General features: G+C 44.3%; 1 protein-coding gene and 1 long non-coding RNA gene across 6 annotated transcripts in view; one reads left to right on the top strand and one right to left on the bottom strand.

Annotated features, from left to right (window-relative positions):
- Window positions 1–16,733, bottom strand: part of LOC520016 (ATP-binding cassette sub-family C member 4) — a gene marked incomplete at its 5' end in the record, with an annotated part of 147,345 nt that overhangs the window by 97,816 nt on the left and 32,796 nt on the right. For all 5 annotated transcript variants that reach the window (XM_010810929.4, XM_059884439.1, XM_024989070.2 and 2 more), the window contains 6 exon segments: window positions 2,862–2,956; window positions 3,645–3,682; window positions 4,436–4,576; window positions 5,926–6,123; window positions 9,392–9,488; window positions 16,523–16,609. In XM_010810929.4, the coding sequence (XP_010809231.4) occupies window positions 2,862–2,956; window positions 3,645–3,682; window positions 4,436–4,576; window positions 5,926–6,123; window positions 9,392–9,488; window positions 16,523–16,609 (656 nt within the window).
- Window positions 8,130–9,116, top strand: LOC112445557 (uncharacterized). Its single transcript, XR_009493710.1, has 2 exons — window positions 8,130–8,237; window positions 8,481–9,116. It is a non-coding gene; the product is annotated as an uncharacterized lncRNA (long non-coding RNA).

Raw genomic sequence — 16,733 nt, 5'->3', positions numbered from 1 at the left:
GCCGGGAGAAATATCAATAACCTGAAATATGCAGATGACACCACCCTTGTGGCAGAAAGTGAAGAGGAACTAAAAAGCCTCTTGATGAAAGTGAAAGAGGAGATTGAAAAAGTTGGCTTAAAGCTCAACATTCAGAAAATTAAGATCATGGCATCTGGTCCCATCACTTCCTGGCAAATAAATGGGGAAACAGTGGCAGACATTATTTTTGGGGGTTCCAAAATCACTGCAGATGGTGACTGAAGCCATGAAATTAAAAGACGCTTACTCCTTGGAAGAAAAGTTACGACCAATCTAGATAGCATATTGAAAAGCAGAGACATTACTTTGACAACAAAGGTCCATCTAACCAAAGCTATGGTTTTTCTAGTGGTCATGTATGGATGAGAGAGTTGGATTGTGAAGAAAGCTGAGTGCCAAAGAATTGATGCTTTTGAACTGCAGTGTTGGAGAAGACTCTTGAGAGTCCCTTGGACTGCAAGGAGATCCAACCAGTCCATTCTAAAGGAGATCAGCCCTGGGTTTTCTGTGGAAGGAATGATGCTAAAGCTGAAATTCCACCTCATACTTTGGCCACCTCATGTGAAGAGCTGACTCATTGGAAAAGGCTCTGATGCTGGTAGGGATTGGGAGCAGGAAGAAAAGGGAACGACAGAGGATGAGACGGCTGGATGGCATCACTGACTTGATGGACATGAATTTGAGTGAACTCTGGGAGTTGGTGATGGACAGGGAGGCCTGGTGTGCTGCGATTCATGGGGTTGCAAAGAGTCAGACACGACTGAGCGACTGAACTGAGCTGAACTGAAAGTAGCTTTTTAAGAACCTACTGTGTAGCACAGGGAGCTCTACTTAATGCTCTGTGGCAACCTAAATGGGAAGGAAATCCAAAGAGACGATACATGTTCAACTAGTTCACTTGGCTGTACCATAGAAACTAACACAACATTGGAAAGCAACTATAATAAAAATTAAAATATTAAAAATAAAGTAGCTACTTCTATTCCCATGTAGCTATAAAGAGTGTGAAAAGACCATATTAAGTTTCAAGTGGATAATCTCTTAAATAATTGAACTGCAAGAAACTATAAGATTTATATTGACATGAGATAATCTAAACAAGATGATCTAACCTCTCACTATTTTATAGAACCCTAAAGCATTTGTAAATAACTATAATCATTTAAATTTATGTCTTCAGTTCAGTTCAGTTCAGTCGCTCAGGCATGTCCGACTCTTTGCGACCCCATGAATCGCAGCACGCCAGGCCTCCCTGTCCATCACCAACTCCCGGAGTTCACTCAGACTCACGTCCATCAAGTCAGTGATGCCATCCAGCCATCTCATCCTCTATTGTCCCCTTCTCCTCCTGCCCCCAATCCCTCCTAGCATCAGAGTCTTTTCCAATGAGTCAACTCTTCGCATGAGGTGGCCAAAGTACTGGAGTTTCAGATTTAGCATCATTACTTTCAAAGAAATCCCAGGGCTGATCTCCTTCAGAATGGACTGGTTGGATCTCCTTGCAGTCCAAGGGACTCTCAAGAGTCTTCTCCAACACCACAGTTCAAAAGTATCAGTTCTTCGGCTCTCAGCCCTCTTCACAATCCAACTCTCTCACATCCATACATGAGCACTAGAAAAACCATAGCCTTGACTAGATGGACCTTTGTTGACAAAGTAATGTCTCTGCTTTTCAATATGCTATCTAGGTTGGTCATAACTTTCCTTCCAAGGAGTAAGCGTCTTTTAATTTCATGGCTGCAGTCACCATCTGCAGTGATTTTGGAGCCCAATAAATAAAGTCTGACACTGTTTCCACTGTTTCCCCATCTGTTTCCCATGAAGTGATGGGACCAGATGCCATGATCTTCGTTTTCTGAATGTTGAGTTTTAAGCCAACTTTTTCACTCTGAACTTTCACTTTTATCAAGAGGTTTTGTAGTTCCTCTTCACTTTGTGCCATAAGGGTGGTGTCGTCTGCATATCTGAGGTTATTGATATTTTTCCCGGCAATCTTGATTCCAGCTTGTGCTTGTTCCAGCCCAGCATTTCTCATGATGTACTCTGCATATAAGTTAAATAAGCAGGGTGACAATATACAGCCTTGATGTACTCCTTTTCCTATTTGGAACCAGTCTGTTGTTCCATGTCCAGTTCTAAGTATTGCTTCCTGACCTGCATACAAATTTCTCAAGAGGCAGGTCAGGTGGTCTTATCATGACATAAATCAGTACTATACATACAAAAATTAAAAGAGCCCTCCAAACACCTCTTCAACTCACAATGCTATATAGAGAGGGGATAATTTTGGCAATATATATTCCATCATGTATGTTTTTCAATTCAGCTGCCACATCAGTGTTATGTATACCTGTGGCAGATTCATTTTGATATTTGGCAAAACTAATATAATTATGTAAAGTTTAAAAATAAAATAAAATTTAAAAAAAAAAAAGCAGAGAAAAAAAAAAGCCAGAGTTTATTTAGATGGAATTGGAATAACTGAACCACAGGGTGGGGATACATTTCTAATCCCCTTGGTCATTCTTATAAGGATATAAGATTTAGCAAAAGCAACTATTAGAATAGACAATAGCTACGTATTTCTAGTGGCTGATTTTCTCAATATGCAATCCTGGTTTAACTACCAAAATCCAGTATGGAGCAAATTAAGAGTCTTCATTCAACCTCTTTTCTTTTGGTAGATCTTTAAAATAATTATTCTTATTAATTCACAGAGTAAATGTGATTCAGACACTTCATTTGTTAAGACATTACTGAATGTCTTACATTGCTCACACAGACTCATTGTAATACACACCTTAAACGCTTGTATTATAGAGCAGATGACTCAACTTTACCTGAATAAACTCCTAAGTACCAGTTCAGAATGAACACTATAAATTCATCTTCTTTTACTAATACCCCAGAATACAGGTCACTTTGTACATTCACCCTATGGAACAGGAAATAAAAAATATTACACTATAGATACACTTAGAATTTACATAAATATCACAAACAATTACCTCAATTCAAGAAATGCATTTTATGCTGAAAAGTGTTTCCCAGCCCACAAGGCCCTGTGTATGTCTCCATCTAAAAATCTGAATCACGATTTTCAGTTTTCAAAAGTATCTATGAAGACAGACTTAGAAAATGAACTTGTAGTTGCTGAGGGGAAGAATAGTTAGAGAGTTTGGATGGCCACGCACACACTTCTATATGTAAAACAGGTAACCAACAAGGGCTTACTGTACAGCACATGGAACTCTGCCCAATGTTATGTGGCAGCCTGGATGGGAGGGAAGTTTGGGGGAGAATGGATACTTGTATATGTATGGCTGCATCCCTTCGCTGCTCAAATGAAACTATCACAATATTGTTGATTTGCCATAGCCCAATACAATATTAAAAGTTCCAAAAAAAAAATTGTCTGTGAAGAAGCTGCTGAAGGGCGGGACATGGGGAGAGACCACAGGGGGATCACACACCACCTGCAGGAACTTTCATTTTTCTTCAGGGAACCTACGTGAGGGTCAGAAGAGGAGGCTGATCTAGCCCCATCTCTCCCATGACTCTGTGGGAAAGTGAGGCTTTGTGTAGATTTCACAGTACTTTGGGTCAGACCAGGAATCACTCACCAGAATGCAAGCCACCAATCCTGCAGGACATAGGCAACCTGGAGCAGGAAACAGCAGTCACTCACACACTGACATCACTGAGCCTCACACCCCGCTTACTAGGATGGGGGACAGAAAAGCTCCAGAATATGGAGACGGTCCTTCCGGCTCAGGTCTGTGCCAAGCCCCATGCCCCAGATGATCACAGGTCAGGGGAGGGCATCTTACGAGTTAATATCCTTAAAAGAAACCCCCTTTTCCCTAGAAGACATTGCTCCCCAAATATAATGTACTTCAATGTATATCCAAGTGGACTGCAAAAGGCAGTAATAACAGTACAAATGTTGGGATTTTGCAAAGCAAAAAGCTTGACAGGTACAGTGATGGTCAGTTCCGGTGTCAGCTTGGCTGGGCCAGTCTCCAGTGATTCAACCAAACACCCATCCAGATGTTGCCATGAAGGTATTTTGTGGATGATGTTTCATCCGTCATCAGAACTTCAGTAGAGGAGATCATCCTCCACACTGCAGTGGCCTCGTCCAGTCAAAGGCCTGAAGAGCAAAACCTGAGGCTTCCTGGAGGAGGAAGAAATTCTGCCTCAAGACAGCAGGGTCAGTTCCTGCCTGAGGTTCCAGCCTACAGGCCTGCCTTGCTGATTTCACATTCACCAAGCTAGATCCCACAATTGCATGAGCCAAGTTTTTGAGATAAATCTCCTAATACACATATTTAAAAATAATTCTAAAGTACAGTATAAGTAGTATGTAAATATAAAACTGAGTGCACAAATCAAAATAAACACCCTTACGTACCTGAGCTGCGATGTTTACTAGAATAAGGAAGATGATGACAAGCCAGTCAGCACCACCTGTGAAGTAATTCTTATAGGTCTTAAAACCAACTTTTCCTCCCAAGTGGTCCTCTAGAGGTAGTGTAACCTGTATATTCTCAGACTGGAAGGGGAAAAATGGCAGTGAGAGATGAAATTTTAAATAATGAACCCCAAATTTCAAGAGTTCAACAATGTCCTCCACCGCGAAGCTTTGGGAAACAGACACATTTCATACACTGTTAGGAGTGCAGGATGGTCCATCTCCTATGGAGAAGGGTGTGGGAATATCTGGCCAAATCACATACGCTTTTACCCCTGGACCCAGCCATCCCACTCGTAGGAATGTATGAGAAATAATCAAAGGTCATTCACATGAGGTTATTAACCGTTGGGTGGCTTTGCTTAAAATAGATCATGACTCTGGCACACAACAAAATCAATTAATGTATAAATGCAGAAACTTGCTCTAAAATAACATAAAAAATGATATGGAGATAATGTATCCCTCTAGATGACTGTGTCACTCAATGATAGAAACATACTTGGGGTTCAAAATATTAGCCAAATTCAGTAAACTGAGTTCAAAGAGAGAGTTGGAGTAATATGAGTTTGGACAGCACATTGCAAGCATATGATCTGAATCTATTTGGTTCCTAAGTTTCAGAGAGTGATTCCTGAGTTTAGAAAGTGAACAGCTAATCTGAATACTTATCAGGATCATTCAAGGCTCCTGGGCTTGGATATTGAGGGTTTGGTTATCAAGGGAATATGTTAAGGGAGATCTAGTGCATTTCAGCATTTCTGTCTGGAGGACTTAGAATGCATTATAGAGTCACAGAAGGCTAGGATGCTCTTGCCTCTATCCTGGCCACTGGGATTCAAGGTTGATAAGATGTGGTTCTCAGTCTTGAAAGGTAAGAAAGGAGGACAGGAACTAACACTGAAGTGTGTACCAGGTGTCAGGTCCTTGCACACATTACCTCTGGCCTATCACAAACCATCTGACACCGAGGCAAAATACTACATCAGTCACATGCAGTTGCTAGAGTATTCCAACACATAGGAAAAGTAGCTGATTTAACATGGCAACAGCAGGACTCAGTCTAAGGGGGTCTTCACATTAAGCCTTTGGATGCATAAGGGAAGCTGGGGGCCACCAGCATGAATAGGATGTAACTAGGGTAAACTGATCAGTTCTCAATCAGTGTGAGTCACATAAAACCAGAAATTCATAGCAATACACCCGCTTCTGGTTTCCATAAGATTCTCCATCCTACACCCAAAGGGGAACCCCAAGCAGGCTTGCTTCCCTCATGCTCTTCTAACTCTACCAATTCCGTGGAACAAGACTTTGGGAACGTTAGGGTCTACTTTGGGACAAATGAAGATGTCATGAGCAGAGCAGACTGAAGGTCCATGAGACCACCAAGAGCACACAGACCCGGGCACACTGCAGAAAGAGAAACTCACTTCTTGGTCTTCTGGAGCCGCATCTTTCAATGAGGGTCTGGGAGATTGGAGAGACTGAACCAAAGACTCAGAGATCACAGTAGGAGTTCCTGGAACTGCAGATGGTTCAGACTGCTCATTGACCTTCTCAAAAAGGGAAAAAATATCTACCCTGGATTTCAGGAACTCAGAGTAAGTTCCTCTTTCCACCATTTTGCCCTAAAATTAAAAAGTTGAGAAGAATTAATTTATATTTGATAATATTAAACCAACCTAAATACTAATAAAAAAAGTTATATGGTTTTAAATTATGATTTTTGAAAAAAAAAAAAAAAAAAGATCCCTGGGTCTAGAATTCTTGTTGAGAAATCTAGTTCAGTCAACTCAGTACAGAACTGAGCTTTGCATTCTCTGCCAAACCCTGTCCCTATGGTAGGTGCTGAGGGATATGAAAGAAATGTGTCCTCATGTGTCAAAAATGGAGGCCATTGATATGACTACCCTGGGCATTTGGGGAAGGAAGAAGTACAGAGGTTGATGGGAGAATCAGCACAGTCTTCTTAGACAGCATGGAAATTGACAGAAGCCTCGTGTGACAATTCCAGGAAAGAAATTTATACTTAGTCCAGAGGTGGGCACAAGCACATCTGCATACAGGTAAGAGTCTCTCATGAAATCTTCACTGACCACTGTCACTGTCACACTATCATGTGCCCGGCTGGGATAATAGGAACCAGCCCCAGACAGCAAACCCATGAGAGGCCTCTCCTTGGTCTACAACTGCCGCCACACACTCAGCAAATTCCCAACTGAAAATTCAATATTCCACCTGATAAAGTAATTAAACAAGGAGGCCATTGGGCTGGGGTGGCTCTAAGGCCTTGGCAGTCTGTGCCCACAAACCAAAACCTAAGCCAGAATCAATGCACTCAGATCCGAGAAAAAACTTAGGACCAACCAACCACAAGCAGCCAACTAGGCTTCCCCAAATCAGGCAACTGCTTAAGCTACAGCCAATCAAATCATTTTCTTTGAACACATGTGACACATCCTTGCACAGTTTCCCTCCCTTACAAAGTCATATAAAATGATGTACAGATGTTTCACTATCTTCTGACTGCATGAAACCAGATTCAGCTGATTCACTCAGTAGCAAATAAAACATCAGGGGAAAAAAAACTCAGAATGCAAAACACATCAAATGAGAGCAGCTGTGGTTAAGGCAGCTCAGGTGGAGGAGCCGGCCAGGACCCTCACTGGACCCCTCTCACCCTCTGCCCTGAGGGGGTCCACTGGGAGAAATGTAGGGAAGCCTTTGGGTACCATCAGATACTGCAGAACTAGAAAATTATGCAGGATATATTGTGTCTTGTTCCACTTGGGAGGCAAAATTCACACACCTCTTTAATGAAATCACCACTCACCACATCAAATCAGTAAAATGCATGATGAAATGACTGGTGGTACAAAGACAGCAATTTCACTCAACAGTCAAGCACTGACAATTCTGGGTGATGAAGGGATAGCCATCTGCTCTGAAGAGAGGGACCCGACAGTGAGGATAGACCCCAAATCAGGCAGGGGTGCTCACCAGTGGCCAAATAGTTGTTTTCTTAGTACTAAAACTGGGGGTAGTATCCTCAAAAGAAGAAATAAGGGGACCCCAAAACATCTAGAGATGGGCAAAATAGGTTATACTCCTGACCACTGATCCTGTGCTCATAACACTATGAACATTGGAGTTTACACACTAGAATCACCCACTCTGCACATGATATCAACTGCTCTCGAGCTTGAGAACCCTTAGCCTCCCCCCATTCCTAGAGGAGTGGAGAAGGGCTGACACAGGGAACTGCTCCTAGAGAGGCAGGGGTTCTGTATCTTAATAATCTTTCTTGCAGCAGAGATTCTTTTCAGAAGTCAGGGATCTGACCAAGGGCCTGTGGAGTAGTCAGAGGTTAACGATAGAGGTGATGAGATCCAGAGGCAAACAAGCCAAAGAGTGAAGCATCGAACGACCACCAAGTCTGAACACTTCTCACTAATCTCCACCCCACCACCAGCCATGCTAGGAGCTGTGGACTGGATGGTGCCCCCTCCTCAAAAAGATGTGCTCAAACATGACACCTGTGAACATGACCTTATTTGGATACAGGGTCATTGCAGATGTAATCAAGTTCAGATGAGGTCACACTGGAGCAAGGTGACCCTAAAACCAGTAAGACTGATGTCACTATGAGAACAGAAGAGACCCAGACTGACACAGGGACAACGGCCATGTGACATTAGAGCCAGAGACCACAGCGCTGCAGCTGGAAGCCAAGGAACACCAAGTAAGGCCCGTGAACATCAGAGGCTGATCCTTCCCTGGAGCCTTCAGGGGGAGCACAGCCCTGCCAGCACCTGGATTTGGGACCCATAGCCTCCAGAAGAGGGAGATGATAGACTCCTGCTGTCACCTAGCTTATGGTGCTGTGATACGGCAGCTCTAGAAACTGAATCTCTAGCCTGAGCCCACACTTCTGTCGTCTCAGCTTTACTAAAACTCCTAACTGCTTCTTCTGTCACCCCTCTAGTGACCATCAGAGAAATCTCTTAACTCCCACATCAGATGACATCCCTCCTCTGCTCTGGACCGTCTGATGGCTTCCATCCCACAACCACCCATTGCCCACTGCTCGGAGACCAGCTCCCTCCCGTCCCCCTGTTCACTCTCAGACACGCTGGTCTTCCTGCCGTTCCTCCAACCTGCCAGGTCAGCTCCTTTTTGGACCCTCTGCCTCAGACCCCCTCCCCCTGGTGACTGTGTGGCCGCCACCTTCATGTCACTCAGACCCCGTGAGGCACCAGCTCCTCAGGGAGGCCAGAATGTCACCTTCTTTGTCACATCCTCCCCATAAGAACAGGAGCCCCATGAAGGCAGGGCCTTGTCCTCCTGCCACACAGGTTCCCACACATATTGGAGACATAGAGACCTGGGCAGGGAGACCAGCAACTGGAGACACCAGCAGAGAGGACGTCTCTGACCCGGGTGCTCAGCTACCCAACCTCACTTCTGGTGTTAATGGAAGATGCTCTTCTGGCAAATTATGTATGACAATGACCTGGATACCAACAGATCTTAGAATCTCTCATTTCTAAGTGATATACTTTGACTTAAGTCATGGAAGAGGAAAGTAAAAAGTTCTAAATAAAGTTGCAGCATTATCCTTAACAAAATTCATTAGAATAGTGATGATTCAATAACCCTGTGGTTGCACTTTTATACACTTTAGGGTTTATGTGGCTTAGAGTGTAATAGTGACATTTCTATAGGGCTTTAGGTTCATCCTCCAAAGCATGAACACCAGCTCTGGGAAGAAGGGGGCAAAAAACTGAGGGAGAAGAGGGCATTTACCATGAACCCAAGGAGAGTGACCTGCAGGGAGGTCTGTCCTTCAACACACCTGAGTGCTAGCAATTCCATGGATTTCTAGAAATTACTTACATCTTTCAATATCAGAATCTGACTTGCATATTTTAGGTACTGCAACTGATGAGTGACTAAGATTGTGATCTTCTCCTTCAAGGCCTGACGAACACACCTACAAGGGTAAAAGGCACAGTAAGCAAAAGCACATTAATGGAGTGCCTCAAACTGAAAACCTATATTTTGAAAACAGTGAGACAAAGACCACGCAGCAGTGAAAGATCTTTAGTTTAAATATCAAATCAATAATAAAAATTAAATAAACATAAATCAATTAATCCAAATAGGTACTTAAATTTATCAGCAGCAAATTTGAATCTAGTGCTATTAAAAATTCTTAAAACCAGTCTACTGAAGGAGGCAAAAACAGCCAAGTTTTTTCCTCTAAAACTCAGCTTAACAATTATTTACATGTTTCATAAAGGAGAACAACTGAGTAATACTGAGATCTCAAAACTTGACTAAACTAAAACACTATTTTATTGCTATTCGGGAATGAGAGAAGAGGGGTCCATGTCATTTAAAAATGTGTACATTCTTTGCTTTCTAGGTGATTATTTATAATTAATGATGTAAATATTCACAACAAAAAATTAATAGATTCTTGGTCATCTTTGCCAGAGTGCATTTGCTAGACACGTGTTCCTAAAGAATATCAGATAGAAAATGAATGCCAGCAGGGCCTCCATCAGTCACTACAGCATTCCCAGTTCCATCCAGGAAGCAAGTCTTCTTTCTTTTGGAGTTAACACCTTCCACATACGAAAGTAAAAAAACAGAATCCAAATGGCCCAAATCACAGTGGAAATCACCCAATGGCTCAGAGCACCCACCAGTTCTCTTAGTCAAGACACCCCTCACTATTCAACCTTAAATTGTTTTCACAGTAAAAAACAACAACAAAAAAAAAACTACTCCTACATTTCAAATGTAGACCCCTAGGAACTCAGCCCCAGTGTCATCCCACAAAGTCCACAACTCCTCCAGGGAAGCTAGTGGGTCTGGGGCCCCAGTGACCACAGGCAGGGCTCCAGGCAGGTACTCTGGGAGCCCGAGCCCCTTGCAGAGCAAATCGCAGGAACCTGGGCCAGAGCTCAGCCTATGAGTGAATCAGATGGAGAGTCTGGAGGCAGCAGGCTGCAGCTCAGTCCCTCTCATGAGCCTGACATCAGATGAGCAACTTAACCTCAGTTTCTTCATCTCAAAACAAGATCAAACAACTCATCCACATGTTCTGAGAAATCAAATCACCAACCTACTCAGCAAATGTCAGCTTTCTTTTCCACTTCTCTCTAACCACGAGTGGTCACGTGCTTTGGACTTGGGTCAGAAAACTCTTAAGGAGACACTCTGGACACTGAGTCTGTGATCAAAAACAAGACTCTGGAATGTAAACACATATACCATATGTTCGCTAAGTCCAAAAGGATTCATTTTTACATTTTCACATGTGTTAGTTAGCTCAGCATTCATACCTAAGTTTCTTGACTAACACCTTTTCAAATTTAGTACTAAAACAGATTTTTTTCTCCTTGATTCATAATTGCCTGCCAATAATCCCTAAAAGTGGATGTTAATCAAATCTGACAGGGTGTTGTGTCCAAGATGAACCAACCGAAAAGTTTTAAGATGTTTTCTTCCTAACATCCCATCACAAATGAGGTAATACAAATAATTACAAAGAAGAGATCATTTAATGCCTTTGAATTTTTCATAAATGATGCTTTTATCCATATCACTAGAAAAATACACTATTTTCCAAGTTTGTAAAGATTTCCAAGTCATGCCATAGAAATGACTGAGTCAGCAACCAGTTGTATAACAGTTATTCCTGTATAAAGGCTGTGTTAATCCTATAATCCTATATAAGGGCTCTATTAAGAGGGGACACATCTTGTGGTGGAGGCGATACAAGAAAGACAGACAGAGGCCCCACCTCCATTCATTCAATCAGCAGAGGTTTGCTGAGGAGCCAGGCACTGTCCTAAGTGCTGAGGATCCACCCACAGGTCAAGATAGAAGACAATACTCTGCACCGTGTAGAGGACACAGTGAGCAAGCATAGAAAACCCACTATTGGGCTGTGACCTGTGCTCTGAAGGAAAAAGAAGAGCAGCTGCTGTCTTAGATGTGGAGACATGGGAGCCCTGAGACTAAGCGGGGAAACATCCTGGAAGAAGGCACAGCAGGTACAGGGTTCCTGGGACAGAACACGCTGGGCTGAGGTGCCTTCCCGCATTCATAGTTTATGGGTGGCAGGCGGTGGTGGTGGTTTAGTGGCTAGGTCGTGTCTGTCTGACTCTTGCAACCCCATGGACTGAGCCCACCAGGCTCCTCTGTCCATGAGATTTTCCAGGCAAGAATACTGGAGTGGGTTGCCATTTTCCTCTCCAGGGGATCTTCCTGACCCAGGAGTCGAACCCAGGTCTCCTGCACTGCAGGCAGATTCTTTCCCAACTGAGCTACAATGGGTGGCAGGGGGACTCATAAATGGTCAAGTGCACCCACTGAGGGCTGAGGGAAGACAGAGGGCACTGCGCCCCCTGGAGGAGAAGGAGGAAATGGCAGGTCCCATCCTCCACCTTCCTTCTGTGTCCTGGGGCACTGCTCCCTGGCTCTGGAACAGAGGGACCAGTATGCACAGACAGACAGGAGTGAGAAAGAACCCCCACAGAGCCAGCACAGCTGGACACCGAGTGGGTGTGCAGATGAACTGGAAAGGCTGATGGGAGCAGACAGCAAGGAAGCCTGTTTGTTTGAGGACCTGGAGCTGCTTTGTGAATGTGGTGGTGGGTGGAGGTGAGGTAGGGGGAGGTGTGTCCATGAAGGGCTGGAGCAGGTGGGTGAGCTGTGTAGACAGCAGCATGGGAGTCTGATCAGGACAGACCCCAAGATCTGATGATGCAGGAGGCAGGGTTCTAGTGATGTGGGGCTGAACCAGGATGGGATCCATGGCTGGACACAGCTAAGACTGCATCAGTTCACATAAGGCCCTCACCTTCTGTAGCTGATAGAATCCACTGTGTTCACAGCTGCTGCTGCTGCTAAGTCACTTCAGTCGTGTCCAATTCTGTGCAACCCCGTAGATGGAAGCCCACCAGGCTCCCCCGTCCCTGGGATTCTCCAGGCAAGAACACTGGAGTGGGTTGCTATTTCCTTCTCCAATGCATGAAAGTGAAAAGTGAAAGTGAAGTCACTCAGTCGTGTCCGACTCTTAGCGACCCCATGAACTACAGCTACCAGGCTCCTCCATCCATGGGATTTTCCAGGCAAGAGTACTGGAGTGGGGTGCCATTGTGTTCACAGCATAAAGCTATAAAAGTCATGACCTTGGATATAAATTCATGACTGAAGGAAACTTAACGGCAAGCAGAAGTGTAAGTCATTCATTTGTAATATAAAACCCTCTTTATGACTAAGCTTCCACATGACCACCATATCTCACAGCATATTGTTCCATCCGATTCTCTGACTTGAGAACACTCTCCAGTTGCTGCTGAGTGGTTTCCTAAATTGCTTTCACGCTCTCTGCTTTAACTTTCCCTAGAGAATGTGGTTCTGATTACAAACAACAGTCTTAAGCTTGCTTCTATCAAGTATATATCCAAAGCAGTATACTCAAAATATTTGAGAGGATTTTATAAATATCTCCAGTGTTTGAAAAAGAACTCAGGAGAACTTCTGCAATCAGCACCATGTACTTGGCACCAAAATGCCTTGCTCTCCCCTCCCTGTGACACAGATGCAGTGACCAGCAGAATCTGTTCCTGCCGTGATGGAGAACTTGTGCAGATTCTCACAAGACAGGGTGACACACATTTGTGAGCTCAGGGTGAGGCGCTGGGAACAAGGAGGCTGAGCTACTCAGGATGCCAGGAGGGTGGGAGTGGGGAATCCCTGTCACAGCACAAGCTCCTGTCACTGAACTCATGACAAGACACAGGCACTTTTCTAAGGGAAAATTCATCAAGTCATGAACAGGACAGGCTTGGAAAGGGGGGTCAGATCAGAGAGCTGGAGACCATGCCATGTGTCATCTGCCCTGTTCCCTCTTGTTCTCAAGGATTCTGTGCTACTATTCAGGTTTGTATGTGTGTTACAATATACCTAACATGAAATTTACCATTTTTGCTATTTTAAGCATACAGCTCAGTGGCATTAAGTACATTCACATTGCTGTGCAACCATCACCACCATCCATCTTCACAAATCTTTTATCACCCCAACACTAAGCATGTTTTATACAAGGGCAGGTTCCACCAAAGTCTAACAACGCCCGCTTAGTGGACGTGGAATCCTAGCTCCTAGCCAGCTACTAGTGTCCAGAGCCCAGAGCTCCTCACAGGTCTCCCTCTCACATTTGTTGACTCTGCTGAAGTCTCTGCTTTGCTATTCTGGACCTGCTGTAAATCAGTCACGTCCCCTCAGATTCACATGTGGTCACCTGAGTCATCAGTACCTTAGAATTTGGTGTCATGAACTTTAAAGAGGTAATCATTACCCTTAATTATACTGGACCTAATCTAATCTGACTGGTGTGCTTAGATGAAGAGACTAAGACACAAGGACAGAGACACAAGCATGAAATCAATAAAGTTAGAACACACCCCCTCACCATGCACAAAAATAAACTCAAAATGGCTTAAACACTTAACCATAAGACATGACACCATAAAACTCCCAGTAGAGATCACAGGCAAAACAGTCTGTGACATAAACTATACCTATGTTTTCTTTGGTCAGTCTTCTAAGGCAATAGACATATAAGCAAAAATATACAAAAGGGGGCTTCGCTGGTGGCTCAGTGGCAAAGAATCCACCTGCCAGTGCAGAAGACACGGGATTCTTCCCTGGTCCAGGAAGATCCCACATGCACAAAACACCTAGCCCATGCACCATAACCACTGAGCCTGTGCTCTGGAGCCCAGGAACCACAACTACTCGCCCACATACCATAGAGCTGGGCTCTGCAACGAGAGAAGCCATCACCATGAGAAGTCCACGCACCACCACTAGAGAGTAGCCCCTGCTCACTGCAACTAGAGAAAACCCCAACCGTGTGAGGACACAGCGAGAGGATGTGGTCAGAAGCCAAGGAGAGAGGTCTCAGGAGAAACCAGACCACCCACACTTTGAACCTGTAGCCTCAAGAACAGTGAGAAATTTAATTTCTATTCTTTGAGCACCCCCATCTGTGGCAACTTGCTATAGACTGAATGTTTTTCTCCTCAAAAGTCATCTATTGAGACCTAATCCCCACTGGGTTGGTATTAGGAGGTGGGGCCATCGGGAGGGACCAGATCATGAGGGTGGAGCCTCCATGCAAGGGATTAGTGCCCTGATAAAAGGAACCACAGGGCTCCCTCACCTCTGCCACCACACGAGGCCACAGGAATCAGACCCTCACCAGACTGAATTTTCAGCACCCTGACTAGGATTTTTCCAGGCTCCAGAACCTTGAGAGATAAACTTCTGTTATTTCTTTTTTTTTTTTCTTTTAATTTTATTTTATTTTTAAACTTTACAAAATTGTATTAGTTTTGCCAGATACCAAAATGAATCCGCCACAGGTATACATGTGTTCCCCATCCTGAACCCTCCTCCCTCCTAGACTTCTGTTATTTCTAAGCCACCCAGCTCTGGTGTCCTATGAGAGCAGCCTGGACAGACACAGTTCTAGAAACACAGGACCTGACCAAGAGAATTCCCAAATAGCTCCTCTCTGCTGCACACCCCGCCTCCTCCAGGCAAGGACATGCCTGCTATTTTCCTCACAGCCTTACTTTCGCCTCCCTCCACACCTGAGCTTCTTCTACTCTTTCTTCAGCAAAGGACTGGGTCCTTGTCTTAGCCTCCACACACCTGCCCCGCCTTCAGGCCCCCAGGGTACTTCCTGCTCAGCCCTGGGCATAGGGAGCTTTCCAACTTCAGTGAAAGCCTCCAGCTGACACTTCCACTTTACATTCCGCACTTACTATCCTGTATTTAAACCCTGACTAGGCTGAGCTTTTCCCAGGCATCCGTCTTAACAAGCTCCACATAGAGACAGGTTCCTCAGAGGCAGGAATGTGAGCTGGGCGTCCTAGTCTCCCTTATTCTGCCCAGTGTGGGTCCTTCCCATCTCCTGGCTCACCATCCTTCTTGTAAACTAAGAGGTTTATGCAGTAACATCTGTAAAGGCATTGATCTCAGTGCACACAGCAGGGTGTTTATAAGTGTAGCTGGAAGGCTCACTGGCTTTAACAAAGTGAACAACAGCAAGCAACCTGACCATGGGGGAGATGTGAAGGCTGTTTTAGAAGAAAAACAAGTTCTCAAGGCTTTCAAAAAGGCCAGTCTAGACTCCATAAGAGGCCTCAGTCAGTGTGCGTTAGGACACATTATACACAGAAAAGAATCAGAGTTGTTCTACTTTAGTCATTGTGTAGCCAACCAGGATCCACTGACAAGTTCTACATTTTAGAAACAGGAATGAGAGTCAAGACTTAAGCCAGATTATAGGTGACACTACATTGTAGGTCTAAGTATTAATTCTAGTAAGCATCCATGAAATAACATGAAATAATTGAAATCATACTCAGATGTGGAATACATGATTCTCAAACTCTAGACTTCATTAAGTCTAGACTTAATAAAGATTTTATTTCCAAAGTGATAGAATAAAAAGCATAAACCAACAGGGTCTTTCCATGGAAGCCCTATGTCAGTACTGAAAACTTCGCTTCTAATGTGCCTTAAGCAAATAATGGAGGGAAAAAATTAGCAGCCAAGTACCAGGTTATAGAGTGTCTCTCTCTGATTTTAAAACCTTATATCGTCTTTCTTATTCCTGGGGTCTGGATCCACCCGGAGTGTCTGGCAATTGCAAGTAGCAGGAGGGAAACTGCTATCTATCCCTGACTCTCTAAAGCATGGACCCCACTGGCCCCCACACACTGGAAACACCTGCTGTATTTTCCTGTCCTGACCTCTTCAAGAGGCAAGATTTCTCTACAATGGATCTTCTGCAGATGGAAGGGAGGGGAGGGAGGGACACCAGGGCAGAGGGAGCTGAGTCTCCTGGAGCATAAAGACCTTTCTGAGCTCTCTTCCATCATCTCTGTAGGGCACTTGAAAAGAAGAAACGATAGAAAACAGGAGCAAACTCACTGTTCGAACAAGTGCCTGCTGACTATTGCATCCACTGCGCTGAGCGGATCGTCCAGGAGGTAGATGTCTGCATCCTGATACACGGCTCTAGAAAACATAGAGAGACGCCAGGAGACGACACTTCACACTCCCTGGGTCTCATCTCTGAATCATGATGGTGTCCAACAACTTCATGCTTCTTCTACAAACCCAGGGAAAGGGCCAAGACCCT

Source organism: Bos taurus, unplaced genomic scaffold (genome assembly GCF_002263795.3).
Source record: "Bos taurus isolate L1 Dominette 01449 registration number 42190680 breed Hereford unplaced genomic scaffold, ARS-UCD2.0 Leftover_ScbfJmS_1899, whole genome shotgun sequence".
In the NCBI taxonomy this organism is placed as follows: domain Eukaryota; kingdom Metazoa; phylum Chordata; class Mammalia; order Artiodactyla; family Bovidae; genus Bos; species Bos taurus.
This window is presented reverse-complemented; position numbering and strand designations above follow the sequence as displayed.